Source organism: Natator depressus, chromosome 1 (assembly GCF_965152275.1).
Source record: "Natator depressus isolate rNatDep1 chromosome 1, rNatDep2.hap1, whole genome shotgun sequence".
In the NCBI taxonomy this organism is placed as follows: Eukaryota; Metazoa; Chordata; order Testudines; family Cheloniidae; genus Natator; species Natator depressus.
In genome coordinates, this window is record NC_134234.1 from 265,225,400 (window position 1) to 265,244,983 (window position 19,584).

A 19,584-nucleotide genomic window follows, 5' to 3' on the forward strand; every position below is an offset into this window, starting at 1 on the left:
GTGCTGAAGGAATTGGCGGCTGTGATTGCAGAGCCCTTGGCCATTATCTTTGAAAACTCGTGGTGAATGGGGGAAGTCCCGGATGACTGGAAAAAGGCTAATGTAGTGCCAATCTTTAAAAAAGGGAAGAAGGAGGATCCTGGGAACTACAGGCCGGTCAGCCTCACCTCAGTCCCTGGAAAAATCATGGAGCAGGTCCTCAAAGAATCAATCCTGAAGCACTTACATGAGAGGAAAGTGATCAGGAACAGTCAGCATGGATTCACCAAGGGAAGGTCATGCCTGACTAATCTAATCGCCTTTTATGATGAGATTACTGGTTCTGTGGATGAAGGGAAAGCAGTGGATGTATTGTTTCTTGACTTTAGCAAAGCTTTTGACACGGTCTCCCACAGTATTCTTGTCAGCAAGTTAAAGAAGTATGGGCTGGATGAATGCACTATAAGGTGGGTAGAAAGCTGGCTAGATTGTTGGGCTCAACGGGTAGTGATCAATGGCTCCATGTCTAGTTGGCAGCCGGTGTCAAGTGGAGTGCCCCAGGGGTCGGTCCTGGGGCCGGTTTTGTTCAATATCTTCATAAATGATCTGGAGGATGGTGTGGATTGCACTCTCAGCAAATTTGCAGATGATACTAAACTGGGAGGAGTGGTAGATACGCTGGAGGGGAGGGATAGGATACAGAAGGACCTAGACAAATTGGAGGATTGGGCCAAAAGAAATCTGATGAGGTTCAATAAGGATAAGTGCAGGGTCCTGCACTTAGGATGGAAGAATCCAATGCACCGCTACAGACTAGGGACCGAATGGCTAGGCAGCAGTTCTGCGGAAAAGGACCTAGGGGTGACAGTGGACGAGAAGCTGGATATGAGTCAACAGTGTGCCCTTGTTGCCAAGAAGGCCAATGGCATTTTGGGATGTATAAGTAGGGGCATAGCCAGCAGATCGAGGGATGTGATCGTTCCCCTCTATTCGACACTGGTGAGGCCTCATCTGGAGTACTGTGTCCAGTTTTGGGCCCCACACTACAAGAAGGATGTGGATAAATTGGAGAGAGTCCAGCGAAGGGCAACAAAAATGATTAGGGGTCTAGAGCACATGACTTATGAGGAGAGGCTGAGGGAGCTGGGATTGTTTAGTCTGCAGAAGAGAAGAATGAGGGGGGATTTGATAGCTGCTTTCAACTACCTGAAAGGGGGTTCCAAAGAGGATGGCTCTAGACTGTTCTCAATGGTAGCAGATGACAGAACGAGGAGTAATGGTCTCAAGTTGCAATGGGGGAGGTTTAGATTGGATATTAGGAAAAACTTTTTCACTAAGAGGGTGGTGAAACACTGGAATGCGTTACCTAGGGAGGTGGTAGAATCTCCTTCCTTAGAGGTTTTTAAGGTCAGGCTTGACAAAGCCCTGGCTGGGATGATTTAACTGGGAATTGGTCCTGCTTCGAGCAGGGGGTTGGACTAGATGACCTTCTGGGGTCCCTTCCAACCCTGATATTCTATGATTCTATGATCTTGAGTGAGAAGTAAATGTTTCTGGTGAAAATCAGTTTCGAAAAGCAATGATTGCATACGAGCTATTGCATTCTTTTTTTATTAGAAAGGTAATTAAAGGTCTGTTTGCTTTTTTTAAACTCTTGTTGAGGTTAAGCCACAAATGCCAAATTCTGACTCGTGATTTTTCTGTTGTCAAAAACCCTTGTGCCTTTTGCAATCATGCCAAGCTTCATGGTTGTAAGGGGTGGTTAGCAACGTAGTTTAATGTCTGAGAATTGTTTTCCAATGAGATAAGCAATGTCAGGTTTTCTTCCCAATATTTAGGGTTTTAGTAAGTTTTCACTCTTCTCATATTTCTTAGGGTACAAGTAGGGCCCTACCAAATTCACGGCCATGAAACACGTGTCATGGACTGTGAAATATGGTCTTTTGTGTACTTTTGCCCTATACTATACAGATTTCATGGGGGAGACCAGCATTTCTCAAACAGGGGTTCCCAATTCAAAAGAAGGTCATGGGGGGTGGAGGGTCACAAGGTTATTGTATGGGCGTCATGGTATTGCCACTCTTTCTTCTGCACTGCCTTCAGAGCTGGATGGCCAGAGCACGGCAGCTGCTGGCCAGGCACCCAGTTCCGAAGGCAGTCCCCCACCAGCAGCAGCACAGAAGTAAAGGTGGCAATACTAAACCATGATATCCTTACTTCTGTGCTACTGCTGGTGGTGGCGCTGCCTTCAGAGCTGGGCTCCCAGCCAGCAGCTGCTGCTCCCTGGCCACCCATCTCTGAAGGCTGCACTGCCACCATCAGTAAGGGTGGCAATACTGTGATTCCCCTACAGTAAACTTGGGACTCTCCCACAACTCCCATGTGGGTTAGGACCCCTACGGTTACAACACTGTGAAATTTCAGATTTAAATATCTGAAATCCTGAAATTTACAATTTTTGAAATCCCATGACCATGAAATTGACCAGAATGGGCCATGAATTTGGAAGGGATCTAGATATAAAATAAGAATATCAAAAAGAAAAGCTAGAAGGATGGGGAGCTACCAAAGGGTATGTCTGCTGTAGCTAGGACTAGGAACGTGGTTTGCAGCATGGGTAGACAGACGTGCTAGCTCTGCTGGCGCTAGCATGCTAAAAATAGGATAGCCAGGGAAGCACAGGTGGCGGCTCAGGCTAGCAATCTGAGTACATACCCAAGGTCTCTAGGTAGGGCTGTACTCAGCCAGATAGTCCATCTGTGCTACACACAGGCTATGCTGATATTTTTATCCTTCTAGCGTGAGAAGAATTAGTGCATGTCTGTCTTCCTGCTCTCAGAAGCACACTTCGAGCTGTGGTATAGACATATCCATAGACAGCATTCTCCCATACGGATATATTGTGGTTGTTAATTCTCTCTCATGGGGATCCTCTTTTCCATCAGGCTTAGAACTGGCTTGGATTTTCAGCATTTTTCAAGTGTCAAAGACAGATAACAGTTCTCCTCCCCCAGTACAGTGTTTGTCTGTGGCCTCTAAAGGTATGCAAAGTGAACTGCACTGACATTATGCCCCTGTCTGCTTCCGTGCTTGAAGGCAGAGGTTTCCTCAGCAGCTCTCCAAGTTTTTTTGAGGACTTTTTTGACATTTGTTTCCTTCCCCCTCTCCCTTTAGCTTTGTCCCTAAACTATGGACAAGCTATGCCTCTTCAGAATGAAGACGGGGACTCAACCTAGTATAAGATTCTGAGCTGCTTACGCAGCTAAGCAGGGCCCAGCTGGCAACATCAAAGTGTTCCTGTTCCCACATTTGCTTTCATATGCTCTCATTTTCCCCAGCCTAGTTCATTCTTTCTCTACTTCTGCAGCCAGCAAGCCTCAGGTCAGTCAGCAAAGAACTAAATTTGTGCTATGTGGCATCCCCACAAAGTCCATGGTGTCTAGCTCCTATTGCTAAGAATAGCCCAGGGAGGGCCTTAGCACTAGTGCCTTTCGCCCTCTTTCTGGACTCACTCTTTTGTATCAACTCTAAGTAGTTTATTGACCCCCAAATGGTTAAAAACCAAATTAATTTTTTGCTATATTACAGTGTAACTACTTCACTTACACTATGGAGCTTTACTACCTTTTTTGAAGCATCTTGTATTGGCTACTATTTGAGACAAGCTTTTGGACTAGACAGGCTGTTGGTCCATTTTAATATGGCAGTTGTTATATTTGTATGAGACAACTAAATCAATGAATTATGTACTTCAAGTAGAAATCCTATTAAGATAGAATTTTTGTTATTGAATCCACAGTTGCTGCTATGCATCAGCAGCTCAATAGTGATGTTAGTAGTATACCAACAATTCAGTTTTTAGTTTGATAGGTATAGACTGGCAGAATTCATAGTTTCCTAAGTTGCCAGTGTATGTTTTAAAATTCCATTGGATTTCAATAATATTGCTTGTAAATTTGGTGCTCCCAGTTGATGATTTCCTTAATAGTTCCTTAATTTTCCTAGACATACGGGTAAAGCTGAGACTGTGGATTAGTCATGATTTTTAAACAATATACAGAGTAGCTCATATACAATAGTTTGGTATAGGCAGCATGACACATTTATGGAGAAAATGGTGTTTTAATGCTGTGGTTCTCAATCAGGAGTCTGGGGGGTCCCTGGGGGGCCGTGAGCAGGTTTCAGAGAGTCTGCCAAAATAAACCAGAGAGCAGAGCTGACATTAGACTCACTGGGGCCCAGGGCAGAAAGCTGAAGCTTAAGCCCCGCTACCCGGGGCTGAAAGCCAAAGCCCGAGCAGTTTAGCTTTGCAGGTCCTCCTGTGGTATGGGGCCCCGGGCAGTTGCCTTGCTTGCTTGCTACCCCCCTAATGCAGGCCTTGGCTTTTAATCTGCTGGATATGCAGAAAAACAGTTGTTGTGGCACAGGTGGGCCATGGAATTTTTATAGCATGTTGGAGGGGCCTCAGAAAGAAGAAGGTTGAGAATCCCTGTGTTAATGGATGTGTAATTACATTGAAAGATATATATGTTCTGAAGTGGATCAACAATATGCTTTAGTGGTTATTTATTCAAGGAACATTTAATAAACAATGTCACCTTTTTCTGAAAGAACCACCAGTGTGTTCATTAGCTGTAAATATTCAGTACTATGTACATTGTACAGATTCTATTTCATACTATGTCAATAATAGTTGACATTAGTGAGAATGCAGGAGTATGAGAACCTCAACAAGATAATCCAAGTAAGCTGGGATGGCAGCTATATATTTATATCCAAGTTAAGGTTCAAGGTGATGGAATCCTATACTGCTGATGGCACCTTAGAGACTAACAAATTTATTTGAGCATAAGCTTTCATGAGCTACAGCTCACTTCATCAGATGCATGCAGTGGAAAATACAGTAGGGGAATTTTATATACACAGAGAACATGAAACAATGGGTGTTACCATACACACTGTAACGAGAGTGATCAGGTAAGGTGAACTATTACCAGCAGGAGAGAAAAAAAACCTTTTGTAGTGATAATCAAGGTGGGCCATTTCCAGCAATTGACAAGAATGTGTGAGGAACAGTGCAGGGGGGAATAAACATGGGGAAATAATTTTACTTTGTGTAATGACACATCCACTCCCAGTCTTTATTCAAGCCTAATTTAATGGAAAGGAAATGATGCACAAAAACATTAATTTCTGCAAAATTCTGCATTGCACAGTAGTGCAGAATTCCCCCAGGAATAACATCTTAAGTTGATATTTTGAAGATCCCCAGAGGAAGGTAATAAAAATTGTTTGAGAGAGTAGAATTTATGTGGGTGAAATTTTATAGACTGGAATTATTAATTTGAACAGGAGACGAATGAAGGAGATTTGATGAAGTATCCAAGGTACCAGAAAAAAATGAAAACTGACCAGCTGCAACTAGGAGAGACGCATTGGGTCCCTCTTGGGATAATGTCCCAAAATGTATTGTTAAATTTTGGGAGAGTTTATACAAATTGAAATCATTGATAGGTCCCATCACAAGAGTAATCCCATTAACGTAATTGGGACTAATCAGTTATTTAAAATTAAGTACATGTGTAAGTGCTTTGCTGAATTGGAGCCAAAAATGTGACAAAAAGCTAGTGGGAGCAATGATCATCCCTCATTATGGAAGTTTTTTTGTTTCTACTGTAAACTTCCCAGCATGGTGCTCTATAGTGTGTCTCTAAGATAAACCATCAGTTTGGCCTAAGTATGCTAGGTCTTTTAATTTACTTCTCTGCATAGCTGTCTTCTTGGATAAAAAAAACGAGGAGTCCTTGTGGCACGTTAGAGACTAACAAATTTATTTGGGCATAAGCTTTTGTGGGCTAGAACCCACTTCATCAGATATATGAGGTAAAAGATACAGGAGCAGGTGTAAATATATGGAAGGATGTGGGTTGCTTTACCAAGTGTTAGGTCAGTCAAACGAGATAAATCAATTAACAGCAGGATACCAAGGGAGAAGAAATAACTTTTGAAGTGGTAAGGGAGTGGCCCATTACAGACAGTTGACAAGAAGGTGTGAGTAACAGTAGGGAGAAATTAGTGTTGGGGAAATTAAGTTTAGGTTTTGTAATGACCCAACCACTCCCAGTCTTTAAACTTCAGAGGGGCATTGCTGACACATGATGGTGAGTATTTGCTTCAGGTTGGGGAGCTGTCTGTCAGCAAGGACTGTGAGAGTGAGGGGTCGTCTTCACCAGCAACTACATACCACACAACAAAAACACCAATGCAGGGACCAAACCCTGCTACAAACCCCGGTACCAACTCTGTCCACATATATATTCAAGGGACACCATCATAGGACCTGACCACATCAGCCACACCATCCGGGGCTCATTCACCTGCACATCTACCAGTGTGATATATATGTAAATTGGCCAAACCGGACAGTCTCTACGCAAAAGAATAAATGGACACAAATCTGACATCAGGAATCATAACATTAAAAAACCAGTCTTGCAATCTTAATTTCACTAGCTATGAGCACTTAGGCTAATGCACTTCTGCATGATAAAAATTACTGTTGTTGAATTGTAGAATGGACCAAACAATCTAAGGTAGTACTCATAACAGTATGCGTCTAACATTTTTGGTGAATTTACTTTTTTATTTATCCAAGCTGCTTCTTGGCCATTAATCTGTACTGAACCGATTTTTGTCTTTAGATTTTAAGTTATTTGGCAAGGACCTTTTGTTCTTTTATTTTTATTATTTTATGTATTTTTTCAGTGGTAAAATATCATGTAAATCTATCCAAAGGACAATCAGAAATTCTGAAATAACCTTATTCATCCATCATAGAAGTTCATCCCATTAATGACTGTAAAAACACAGTCCTTTCTCGTTCATTTTCATAGTCTTCTTTCTGGTCTTCTTTATGCAATATGTGGTCCACAAAAAAAAAAAAATGTACTTCAGCAGTTTATGATAAGACAAATACATATAGAAGGAAATGGTTTTCAGCTGTTCACAAAAATTATTAATTTAGATCTATTAAAAGTACTTTTTAAAACTATGCACCTGTACAAATATAATTCAAACAAAAATATTATATCTTTAATATGAAGAACTTCACAAATCTAACAGTATCTAACATTTAAAAACTAACCATAAATAAAACTCATAACCAGTCAGTGTCAGTCTAAATCTCTCAGATCATCCCACGCAGCAAACTATTATTAAGCTACCATTTGGATTTTCATAGTTAGCATTATTATTTGTTAAGCAGTGACACTGAGATCAGAATTATACAAGACCCAGATGTCTGGTTCCAGTCTTAGGATCTTACTGTCTGAAAGATGGACAAAGGTCAAATAAGAACTTAATGGGAGACTTGGAGGGTGAAGATAACTTAGATCATTTTTTAAAATAAATTAAGGAAGTGTTGGCATTATAATCATGTGGGTCAACATTTCTAGGCCTTGGAAAATAAGTAGATTTTCAGTATGAATTTGAATGAAAAGGTGGATTGAATGCCTGTTGCAGGTCATTCCAGGCATAAGGAATAACAACGGCAGAAGGTACAAAGATATGAATGAGGGAGTTTTGAGCTTAGTGAGGCTGGCATCACTTGTGGATCCAAAGGTCTAATGTAGCATATAATTAGAAACAAGAATAAAGATTTGGTTGGGACAGAGATGTGCAGAACCTTGAAGATGAGGACACAGGTTACGTCACAAACACATGTAGAGCATATTTGCATCATTCTCTGACAAGTATCTATTTATGAAAGATGCTAATGGAGGAAAACTGCAGGAAGGTTTGCAGCAGTGCAGGCCTGACTTTTCACTTTCTGTTCACTGTCTAAATTATTTATTTGGACAGTTTTTCCCGAAAGCAACTGACAGGAAGTGATTTTGTGCTTCTATACTATTCCTGTGGAAAGTCAACTATTTCTTAATTTCATTTTGTTTTAATTTATAAGCACATCCTTGTACAGTTATGTCCGTGTGCTTCTTTCTCTCTCCCATTAAACGTACTATAATCAGATAGCCAAAAGTTTTTACCTCCAAGACACTGATGGAATTTAGTTGCTGGATTTTTGCTATATTATTATTTTGGTTTGCCTTTGAAACTCTGCTCTCCGTAAAATACATACTCATGGCTAAATCCCTTCAGAGAGAGAGTGTCTGTGTTTCCCAATAACGAAGTTCTCAGTTCCCTCCAGAACCAGCTTCTGGCATAATGGAATAGCATCGCAGATTGTGCCCTATCCCAGGAGACATGTGTAAACCTTTGTGATGGACATATCTGCCATAGGTGTGGGGAAGAAAGATTTCACAAATTGCACTCAGGCTTCAGTTTCCTATTTGGCAGCACAGTTATCTAATTCCTGAGTGACTGTGCTGTGCTAGTGTTCTTTGATCTAATTTGTTCCTGTTAGTAGCATACATGTAAATGCAAGAAGAGAACCAGTTAGGGAAAAAGAAAATTGACAGAATCTATAAAGAGACCAACAGTGTACTTAACTCGACTATATAGGTTCTATATATCTCTCCAACATGTAAGTATGCATCTTGTACAATATGTTATGAAGAAGCAGCTAATTTTATAAACCTTAGGGTATTCTATATTAGAGGGCAGGAGTGAGCCCTGTGTAGTAAAGATTATATCCATGTATGTTTGTTCCACGATCAATGCATTTCTCTATTACTGGGGAAAATTGTTTAAATTAACAATATTTCTCCATTAACTTGGTAAATTAATTGAGTTGTCGGGTGTTGTTATAATCTGTTGTATGATGATATTGTGAATGACTGACTATTATAAGACACGGACAAGGGAATAGACTTGAGGTTGCTGAGGGAACCGTTACTCCTCCCTGACTTTTGTGTGATTGCAATATCAAATATAACATTGTTGAAATAATTTTGTACACTTCTTTTCCTTGTATTTTTTAGATAAAATTAAGGTTGAAAGTATGTGTAAATAATTTAAGGGTAGCAATACTTACAAGAACAGTCCTTTTACTGTGAGTAAATGCTGTGTTCAGTTCTGATCTTCCCATTTGAAAAGCCAAAACAAGTATGACATGCTATTCTCATGTCACAATGTAAGTGGTTAATAGACTTAATTGTAGCATTGCTACTGTGGTCTGAGAGTGGTTTGGTGGACTTTGAGCAAAGGCTTACAGAAAATCTCCAATTGCAAGTCTACTAAGAGGAGAGGGGCTGACAAGCCTCTGAAGGCTCTCTGGTGAATTTGCCCCTCATGCAGACTAGAAATTGCAAGGTTGATATAAACATGATGGTGAAGATGAAGCCATTGCTAAGTAAACTTAAAAGAAATAAATATCTATGCAAACTTTAAATGGGTATCTTCTGGTCTGTAGTCTGCTTTTGATGCTTGGAATTTTTGGTTTTATGGTTTTTGTGGTGAGTGTTTTTGTGGAAAACCTACAGTTGTTAAGGAATTGCCCCAATTTCAGATGTTGTGGATCTTCATGCAAGCTCTGGAGTGTTTAACATTTTTTTGTTTGTAATAGTTTTCCAGTAAGGGAATTCCAATAATATTGTGTTCTCCGACTATCTTCAGTACTGAAAAAGTAAAACATCCAGTGAGTGGAGATTATCTGCATAGTAACAATTTTCTCTTCTTTTTCTTCTGACATGTTCCTGAATCTCTCACTTGTTCATCGGGATGAACATTTGGGCCTTGGGAATTATAGAGCCTATTGTGAAGAATGGCAGGCCTCCGACGTCTCACAGTATGCACTCTTTTCTTCACCAATACACGGGATCTTTCAAGAAGCCCCCTTTACGGAGACCACATAGCGTTATAGGAGGCAGCCTTGGCTCTTTCATGGCAATGCCTAGGAATGGAAGCAGATTAGGTAATTTACTATTTTGGTCATTTATATGTTAAGATAATATCCATATTGGTTCTTCACAGCAGGTACAGTTCTTATACTTTAGTTCTAAAGCTGTTCTGGGAATGCAAAAGTGTTGCTAAGTTTGTCATAGAAACAAGACTTTAAATTGTTGAATGTCTCATTTAAGATTTTAAAGAAGACAATTGAAAAAAAGAGCATACATAGTATTATTTCATGGAAATCGCCCAAGTATCCCTTTAATGACATGTAACAGTTACAAAACATTATCTATTTTAGTGACATCTAAGGCACCTATGACCACAGTATTTAAAAACTTACAGAAGGTACATTAATTGAACATGCCAGAAATTAAGGGCTCTTTGGCTATTTGAGTTGGAAAAAAATGTGGAATGTGTTTTAACTTTTAAGAAATCTAAGTAAAGAACCATCAGTTAATTCTTTTAATCATAATCACAGCTTGTGTAAATCTTTTTGTTTTGATCTCAGCAGTTGTTGTGATCTTACTCTTTGTGGCAAATAATGATAGTTTTTTTTTAATTTATTCAGTAGTTTGTTATATTGCTGGCCCTAGGCCACCATTAATTTTGTACACTGGCAAATAAAGCCAATTGCTATGAGCACTTTGTAATAATTTAAATTATTTTTATTGAGTTCTTAGTTGGTACTAGGGCTGTCGATTAATTGCAGTTAACTCAAGCGATTAACTAAAAAAACTGTTAATACAATAGAATACCAATTGAAATGTACAGTATTAAATATTTTGGATGTTTTTCTACATTTTCAAATATATTGATTTGTATTACAACACAATACAAAGTGTACAGTGCTCACTTTATATTATTATTTTTATTACAAATATTTGCACTGTAAAAATGATAAACAAGAAATAGTGTTTTTCAGTTCACCTCATACAAGTACTGTAGTGCAATCTCTTTATCATGAAAGTACAACTTACAAATGTAAATTTTTTTGTTACATAACTGCACTCAAAAATAAAACAATGCAAAACTTTAGAGCCTTCCAGTCCACTCAGTCCTACTATTTGTTCAGCCAATTGTGAAGACAAACAATTTTGTTTACATTTACAGGAGATACTGCTGCCTGCTTCTTATCTGGCACGTAAATACCTTGCGACGCTGGCTACAACAGTGCCATGCGAACGCCTGTTCACACTTTCAGGTTACATTGTAAATAAGAAGTGGGCAGCATTATCTCTAGCAAGTTGTAACCAGACTTGTTTTATCTGAGCGATTGACTGACCAAGAAATAGGACTGAGTGGGCTTGTAGGCTCTAAAGTTTTGCATTGTTTTATTTTTGAATGCAGTTCGTTTTTGTACATATATCTATATTTGTAAGTTCAACGTTCATGCAGAGATTGCATAGATAGATATTGCACTACATAGCGATTGCACTACAGTACTTGTATTAGGTGAATTGAAATATACTATTTCTTTTGTTTTTTACAGTGCAAATATTTGTAATCAAAAATAAATATAAAGTAAGCACTGAACACTTTTTGTTGTAAAGTTCTGTGTTGTAATTGAAATCAATACATTTGAAAATGTAGAAAACATCCGAAAATATTTAAATAAATGGTATTCTGTTATTGTTTAATGGCACGATTAATTGCAATTAATTTTGTAATCACACAATTAATTGCGATTAATTGTTTTAATTGCTTGACAGCCCTAGTTGGTACTAGGAAAAAAAGGATCAATTGAGAATTAATGCGAATTGTATTAATTTTTTTGCTTTTCTCCCTCCCCTTCTGAACGTAGTGCCAAATGAAAGCAGGTTTCTCCAAGGCTAGAACTGTGCATCTTTGAGACTAGAATGGAACCATCTACATTTTACTGTGTTCTGTAATATTAACTGTTCCCTTTCAGCCTTACCGTTCTGCTCTCTGCCTCTCCCTCCTAACAACACAGTCCAGAGTGTTTCTGCCTCTGACTGTGGAACTGTGCAGCTGGTGCCATCATAGGAGAGAGTAGGATTTCCCTCCTCTGCACAGTCTGCAGGGACCACCTCTTGATGTAGTCTGAGGGCACCAAATGCCCATACTTTTTGCATAGCTAGGGTTTGCTTGAGCTGAATGAGGAGCAGCCCCATGCATCTCATGGGAAGGCAAAGTATAAATATTTAATTCTACGCAGGTAATTAATTTGTGCGGATAGATGCAAAGAAGTCAACTGGTTTGTCATGTGTAACATTAATTTCTGCACAATAATAGGATTAATGTACATTTTTGTATATTGTATTTTTTTATGAAAAAAGAATACTTATTTCTAAAATTATAGGTTTTCTCTATACATGAGTTGTGAGGAAATACCTTATTCTTCAGACTTTCACTAAAAATGTTTAACTAAATCATTAGTTGCATAAAAGAAAATACTTCATGAACATTTATCTTAGAATAGCTAGTTTCAACCTGAAAAGTTGTTATAATATTGTATTTAGTAGTATTGTGGGGGAATGTATGTCATTGACTTTATTTTTGAGGTGGCTGTTAACTTTTCTGTATTAAAATGGAATTCAAAATCTGAGTATCTTAAACTCTGGGCATCATATTTTTTGCATTATGTTGGAGTAAAACTTATCTGTATTTCCATAGCTACAGCATGGTGGATATGGCAAGTAGGAGCTAAAAGAAGCTGCTGGGTACCAACATGTTCCTCCAAAATAAGAGCTCTTTAGACCTGACCAGCAGCTACATAATTATCATCTTGAAGTAACACACGAAAGACAATTTTCAGAGCAGTTATTGCTTCTTTACACATATAGTGATGCTGCTAATACGTCAGTTAACATGTTAATCTTGCATTCTGTAATTAGCACTTCGCAGACTTTCAGGTAACTTATTTTTAGTTATCTCTTCTCTTTCCTACAGTTTGCTGTCTTTCCTTTTATCTTTGTCTCTCTATCCCTGGGTTCTTTGGAAGTTTTTTTTTTTCCCAGCACAAAACAGTAGTCTTTAAAAAAAGTTGACTTGATTAAAAATAATAATAATAATAATGTACTGGAATTGTACATCCACAGGTTGCTTGCTTTTGAATACTGTTCACATAAAAATTGTTGAAGAAACGTTGGCTTTTTTTTTCCTTGGAGTACATGAATTCAGACTGCAGTGTTAGGGTTACAGACGTAGTAAGATAATTTGTAAACAGCTTGTTCCCTTTTGAAGCTTTTCTGTTGGTCTTAGGTTTTATTAAACCTTATTTTTTTCTGAACCTAAATCTGACCAGGAAGTGTCCCTTTATTCATAGACTCATAGACTTTATCTTCATAATGTATTAAAACGTTTGTGGCCATTCTGATTTGATGTTTGTCTTTCAAATCATATGAGGTTTACAAATTGTGAAGACTCCTACATCTTTGTCATCTTCCATTGGCATGAATTATGGGAATTCTTCGAGTGCTTGCTCATGTTGATTCCATTCTAGGTGTGTGCGCACCCACGTGCGCGGTCATCAGAGATTTTTGCCTTAGCAGTATCCGTAGGGTCGGCTGTGGCAGCCCCTTGAGTGCCGTGCTCATGCATCGCTATGTCAGGCCTCCCACACCCTCTCAGTTCCTTTTTACCTCTCATGGCGGTTAGTCAGAGCACCTTTCCTTGCATAGCAAGGGCTAGCGTTTTCTTCCCTTCTGACTTAGTGAGTTAATGTTAAGTAGTTAGATAGAAGTTAGAGTCCCAGCGGGGACTTCTCCCCAGGTGGGGCGTGTCCCGATCTCTGGGGTTTACACTCCATGCAGGGCTTAACAGGACTGTGCCTGTAAGTGATCCCCACAGCAGCTGCTTCAAGTGCTTGGGGGGAATTGCATGTGAAGGACAAGTGTCCTATTTGTAAATATGTTCAACCCAGGACTCAGAAAGAGCAGGATATTTGTTTGAGGGCTCTCCTCATGGAGACTGCCCTCCGACTGGCTTCTGAGCCAGCCCACCAAGACTTGACTCCTAGTACTTCAGCTTCAGTGTGCAGCGCACCCCTGTCTCTGGTGCCCAGAAAGAAAACGAAGAAGCACGGCTCCCCGGCACTGGGCAAGAAAGGCCAAGGGGCATCGAGCAAAGGACCCAGTTCGGGCCACCCTACCACTCCAGAGCCACATGGACGTGCCACCCTCGTCGGGGCCCTCAGCCCCGTAAAGGATCCACCACCAACTCCCGGGAGCAGTAGGGGACCCAAACTTGTGGCGACATTGACGCCTTCCCAAGCTCTCCCGGTGCTGAGAGAGCAGAGGCCTCCCCCCATGCCACCAGCACCATGCATGCCACAGGAAGTGGCAAAAGCTCCCTATGAGGGCAAGACAGCTGTTAAGATCTCCCCCCCAGGGAGCAGTGGAGTGCTACCAATCCCCCGAGTGAAGGCAGTGTTCTCCGTCTCCATGTCGCAGATCTACAGCGTTGCAGCCCAGATCCTCTGGGCTCGCCCCCATACTACCAGCACTGTTCACCCTACCACCAGTTGTCCTCTCGGCGCAGATCTCCATCGCCTGCCCATGGGAGCGCTCCCCCTCAGGATACCAGTCCCCTCAATACCGGCACTGATCCTCCTACTCCCAACACCGGTCTCTGGCAGCGATGGGCAGCAGGCAGACACAGATGTCGATGGCCCCACCATGGTCACCAGAAGAAGATTCCTCCAGCAGAGGAGGACAGTTTAGCCCCTTGCCGAGACTCCACCAGTGCGATTGGGCACGTGAGGCCACGTTGACATGTACGGTGCTCCCTTGGCAGCACAGCCAGTATCCTTATTGGAGTGCGTGGGGTACCGCTCATCTGCCGCCACCTTGGAGCAACAGTTGATGGCACTGGCGGTCAGGGTAAAGGAGACAGTGCCCATCCTAAAAACCCCTTCTCCCACCGTGGATCATGTCCCAGGGCCTCCCCCAGCAGTACAGTTGTCATTCTCATCCCCGGACGAGGCGCTCGCGGGATCCTGGAGGGCCAGCCCACTGGGCAATTTTAAAGAACACCAGGACTTGCTTCAATGGGTGACCGAGAACTTGGGCCTAGAGGTAGAGGAGATGGCCAAGCAGGCAGACACCTTGTTCATTGTGCTCTTATCCTCTACCCCTGCCCATGTTGCACTAGCAGTGCATGACAGGGCCCTAAAAATTGCCAAGGCCCTCTGGCAAACCCCGTCATCCATCCCTCCCAACTGAAGTACTTTGTTCCAGCCAAAGGGTTCAAGTGCCTTTATACCCACCCACCTCCAGGCTTGCTGGTCATCTCTGCAGCCATTGAGAAGGACAAGCAGGGGCACACCAGTTCAACTCCCAAAAATAAAGAGGCCAAAAGACTGGACCTTTTCGGGAGAAAAATTTATTCAACAGCCAACCTGCAGTTCTGGGTGGTGAACCACCAGGCCCTCTTAGGCACGTACAATTTTAACTTATGGGAGTCCCTCCGTAAGTTAAAGGAGTCCCTCCCTCAAGGTTTGGCCCAGGAATTCGGCACCCTGGTGGAGGAGGGTACCGTGGCAGCGAGGTGCTCTCTCCAAATGGCGTGGGACGCGGCTGCATGAGGGGTCGCTTCAGTGGTGGCCATGAGGCATAGCTCCTGGCTTCAGACTGCTGGCCTGTCCCAAGAGATGCAGACCTTAATCTAGGACCTCGCATTCAATGGGAATGGACTCTTTGCGGAACAGACAGATGCAAAGCTGCATGTGTTAAAGGACACTTGGGCCACCATTTGCTTGCTGGGTATGCGTACGCTGCAGTCTCCAAGGAAGCAGTTCTGGCTGCCCCTGCCACCAAGGCCTTGGCAGCCTTGGCATGGGCCTGCAAGGAGAAGGGATAGACACAAGCTTTAGTCATTGCTGCCCTTCCTCCTCCCGCTCACCCATGCAGCCCGGCCCAGCAAAGCATCCTGGGGGCCAGACGCGCTCATTTTGAAGGTGCGCTCAAGAGCGATGCCCCAGTCAACTCCCTGGATCCACCTTCTTCTTTCCTTGACTGTCTTCATCCCTACCATTTGACCTGGTCACCAATCATCTCGGACCGCTGGGTGCTGGACATAGTATCTTAGGGGTGTACTCTGCAGCTCCTCGTTCAAAAGGTCAAGAACCTCCTGCACCTGGGGGCGGTGGAGGAGGTCCCTCGGTACCTGAAAGGAAAGGGGTTCTATTCCTGCTACTTCCTAATCTTGAAAGCAAAAGGGGGCCTCAGAGCCATTCTGGACCTGCGTTGCCTCAACAAGTTTCTCAGACAGTTGAAGTTTTGCATGGTTTCCCTGGCCTCCATCATCCCCTCCCTGGATCCGAGAGACTGGTATGCCACCCTCGATTTGAGGGACGCTTATTTCCATATTTCCATATTCCAAGGTCACAGGTGTTTCCTCCGTTTCATAGTGGGCGGATGCCATTTTCAATTTATGGCGCTGCACTTTGTGCAGAGGAACCTCAATCTCATGTGTTCCACCTGTCGTGATCTGGACCTGTTAATAAACAAGAAAAAATCCACCTTAATGCTGGTCCAGCAAATAGAGTTCATTGGGGCAGTTCTCGACTCTACGCGAGCCGGAGCCTGCCTTCTGGAAGTGCATTTTCGGACATGATCTCCCATGTGAAAAACCACCTGCTCACCACGGCTCACACCTGCCTGCGGTTGTTGGGCCATATGGCCTCATGTACATACATGGTCAGTCATCCCCGGCTCCACCTCCGGCTTCTGCAAGCATGACTGGCGTCGGTGTACATTCCCAACAGGCACGACCTAGTCCGGGTAGTCAGGGTGCCGGATCACATCCGGTCATCCTTGGATTGGTGGTTGGACCCCAGGTCGGTGTTGGATGGAGTTTCCGCCCTGGCCCCATCGCTGACCCTCGTCTCCAGTCTTCAGACCTGGGCTCACCTGAGCAAGCTGAGCACCCAGGGCTGCTGGTTGCGGGACAATCTGGCCCTCCATATCAAGGTTAGGGAGCTCAGAGTGGTTCATCTGGCCTGCCAGGCTTTCTCGACCCACCTGAAGGGCAGGGTGGTCAATGGACAATACCTCCACGATGTCTTACATCAACAGGCCGGGCGGAGCCAGGTCGGCAGCCCTTTGCCAAACAGCTCTCTGCCTGTGGGATTTTTGTGTGCGGCATGCCATTCATCTGATAACCGCACACCTCAGCAGGACCTTCTCATCTGGCCACAAGTGGTCGTTCCATCCAGAGGTGGTCAGCATAATCTTCTAGAGGTGGGGGACTCCCTAGGTGGACCTGTTCATGTCCAGGCAGAACAGGAAATGCCACGTGTTCTGTTTGATCTGGGGAATGGACAAAGGCTCACTATCGGACATGTTTCTCATCCTGTGGTTGGGGGCTCTGATGTATGCCTTCTCACCAATGCCGTTGATTCACAGGGTCCTTGTGAAGATCAAGCAGGAGAGGACAAAGATTATCCTAATAGCCCCCGTATGGCCTCGCCAGCACTGGTTCGGCATGCTGTTGGACCTTTCGGTAGCTGCCCCACTACAGCTACCCCTCTGGCCGGATCTGCTGTCCCAGAACCACAGCAGCCTTCTGCACCCGAACCTAGTGGCACTGCACTTGACAGCATGGCTACTGCATGGCTGAGCGCTGACGAACGGGTGTGCTTGGCCTGTGTTCAGCAGGTCTTGTTGGGTAGCAGGAAACCCTCCAACAGAGCGACTTACCTGGCCAAATGGAAAAGGTTTGCATGCTGGGCCTCAGAACGGCATATCCAGGCCAAGCAGGCCTCCCTGCAGGAGATCGTGGACTATCTGTTGTACCTCAAACTCCAAGAATTGTCCCTGTTATTGAACAAGGTCCACCTGGCCCCTATCTCGGCTTTCCACCATTCCAAGGCAGGTCAATCTTCGCTCACAGCATTACGGCACAGCTTTTGAAAGGTCTGGAGCTTATCTACCTGTGCGTCCAGGATTCCATCCCTCCCTCGGACCTGAATCTCATGCTGTTGAGCTCATGGGGCCTCCCAGCGATTCTGGCTTGCTGCTCTCTCCTACTTCTCTCCTGGAAGGTTTCGTTCCTGGTTGCGATAACATCGGCTCACAGAGTGTCCGAAATCAGGGCACTTACTTCAGAACTGCCCTATACGGTCTTCTACAAGGATAAGGTCCAGCTGTGACTGCGCGCAGCATTTCTGCCCAAGGTCTTTTCCCAGTTTTATACTGGCCAGGACATACACTTACCCGTCTTCTTTCCAAAACCTTATATACGTCAGATGAGGAGCACATCTGGACGTGAGGAGGGCACTGGCTTTCTACATAGATAGAACAAACCTGGTCCGTAAGTTAATGCAGTTGTTAGTTGTGGTGGCAGACAGAATGAAAGATCGCCCAATGTCTGCTCAGAGGATTTCGTCCTGGATCATGGCCTGCATCCGCTACTGCTATGAGCTGGCAAAAGTGCCTCTGCTGGCAATCATGACGGCACACTCAACTAGGGCACAAGCGTTGTCAGCAGCCTTCCCAGCACAGGTGCCAGTCCAAGAGATCTGTACGGCCGCTACCTGGTCGTCTGTCCACACTCTCGCTTTGAGCAGGGGGTTGGACGAGATGACCTCCTGAGGTCCCTTCCAACCCTGATATTCTATGATGCTATGATTCATTATGTGCTTACCTAGCAAGCTCAAGATGACGCTGGCTTTGGCAGAGCAGTGCTGCAAGCTGCAAGACCCTGAACACTGAGCCCACCTCCATGGACACTGCTTGTGAGTCATCCAGAATGGAATCAACATGAGCAAGCACTCGAAGAAGAAAAAACGATTACCTACCTATTCGTAACTGTTGTTTTTCAAGGTATGTTGCTCATGTCCATTCCATTACCCATCCTCCTGCCCCTCTGTTGGAGTTGCCAGCAAGAAGGAACTGAGAGGGCATAGGGCTGGCGGCGCCTGATATACCGACGCATGAATGCAGCACTCAAGGGGGCGCCACAGCTGACCCTGCAGATACCGCTAAAGCAAAAATTTCCAACGATCGCGCACATTGGCCCGTATACACCTAGAATGGAATGGATATGAGCAACAAATATCGAAGAACAACAGTTACAAAAAGGTAGGTAACTTTTTTATGTATTGTGGTAGTGTCTAAAGGCCAGCCAAGAATGGGTTCCCATTTTGTAGTGGCACCATGCAAACACAGAATAGTAGATGTAAGCTCTTTGAGTCAGGGACCAATCTAAATAGACAAAGGATGGGGCAAGGAGTATAAAACAAAAGCAGAGTGAACAATGTGAGGTAGCAAATGCTCTGTTAGTTCCATGGTGTATATGTGTATGGAGGTTTTTTTGGTGGTGGGGGGAGCTGTGTTAGTTAGGAAAGGATCAGCTAAATGGAAAGAAATGGGGGCAAGAGTGGCAGATATGGAGTGAAGCGATGTGGGGAAAGGTTGGAGCAAATAGGCAATCGGCACAGGGCAGAGAAAGTCCATAGAAAGTTTTTTTGAATATCCCAAGGACCAAAGGTCCCTGCCTTGGCTGCTTCTGCTCCTGGCAGTAGGAGTGTCTGGCTGGCTCCATTCTGCAATTTCCTCCTCGATTCACAAGGGGGAGGCACCCTTGGATCCTATTGCGCCCAGTGCATTTAGGTGGTATCTTCTCCAGAGTTCTGAGTCCAAGAGGATGCTGAGGGGATAGGTGGCACTGGCTCAGTCCCATTTCACCCCTTCCCCCCTGTGCAGCAGTCCATGCTTTGGTTTCTTCTGTCTCTACCAGCTGGAGTCTCTGGCTGGCTGCTAGCTGAACTTTTGAGGTTTCATGGTTTTCTTGTGC

At 43.5% G+C, this 19,584-nt stretch overlaps 1 protein-coding gene across 1 annotated transcript in view; it reads left to right on the plus strand.

The window, feature by feature from the left end:
• CDK17 (cyclin dependent kinase 17) overlaps positions 1–19,584 on the plus strand; it is a 180,374-nt gene that overhangs the window by 102,847 nt on the left and 57,943 nt on the right. The window contains exon 3 of the mRNA XM_074941864.1: positions 9,683–9,847. Within this exon, the coding sequence (XP_074797965.1) occupies positions 9,683–9,847 (165 nt within the window). The remainder of the gene's footprint in view (positions 1–9,682; positions 9,848–19,584) is intronic.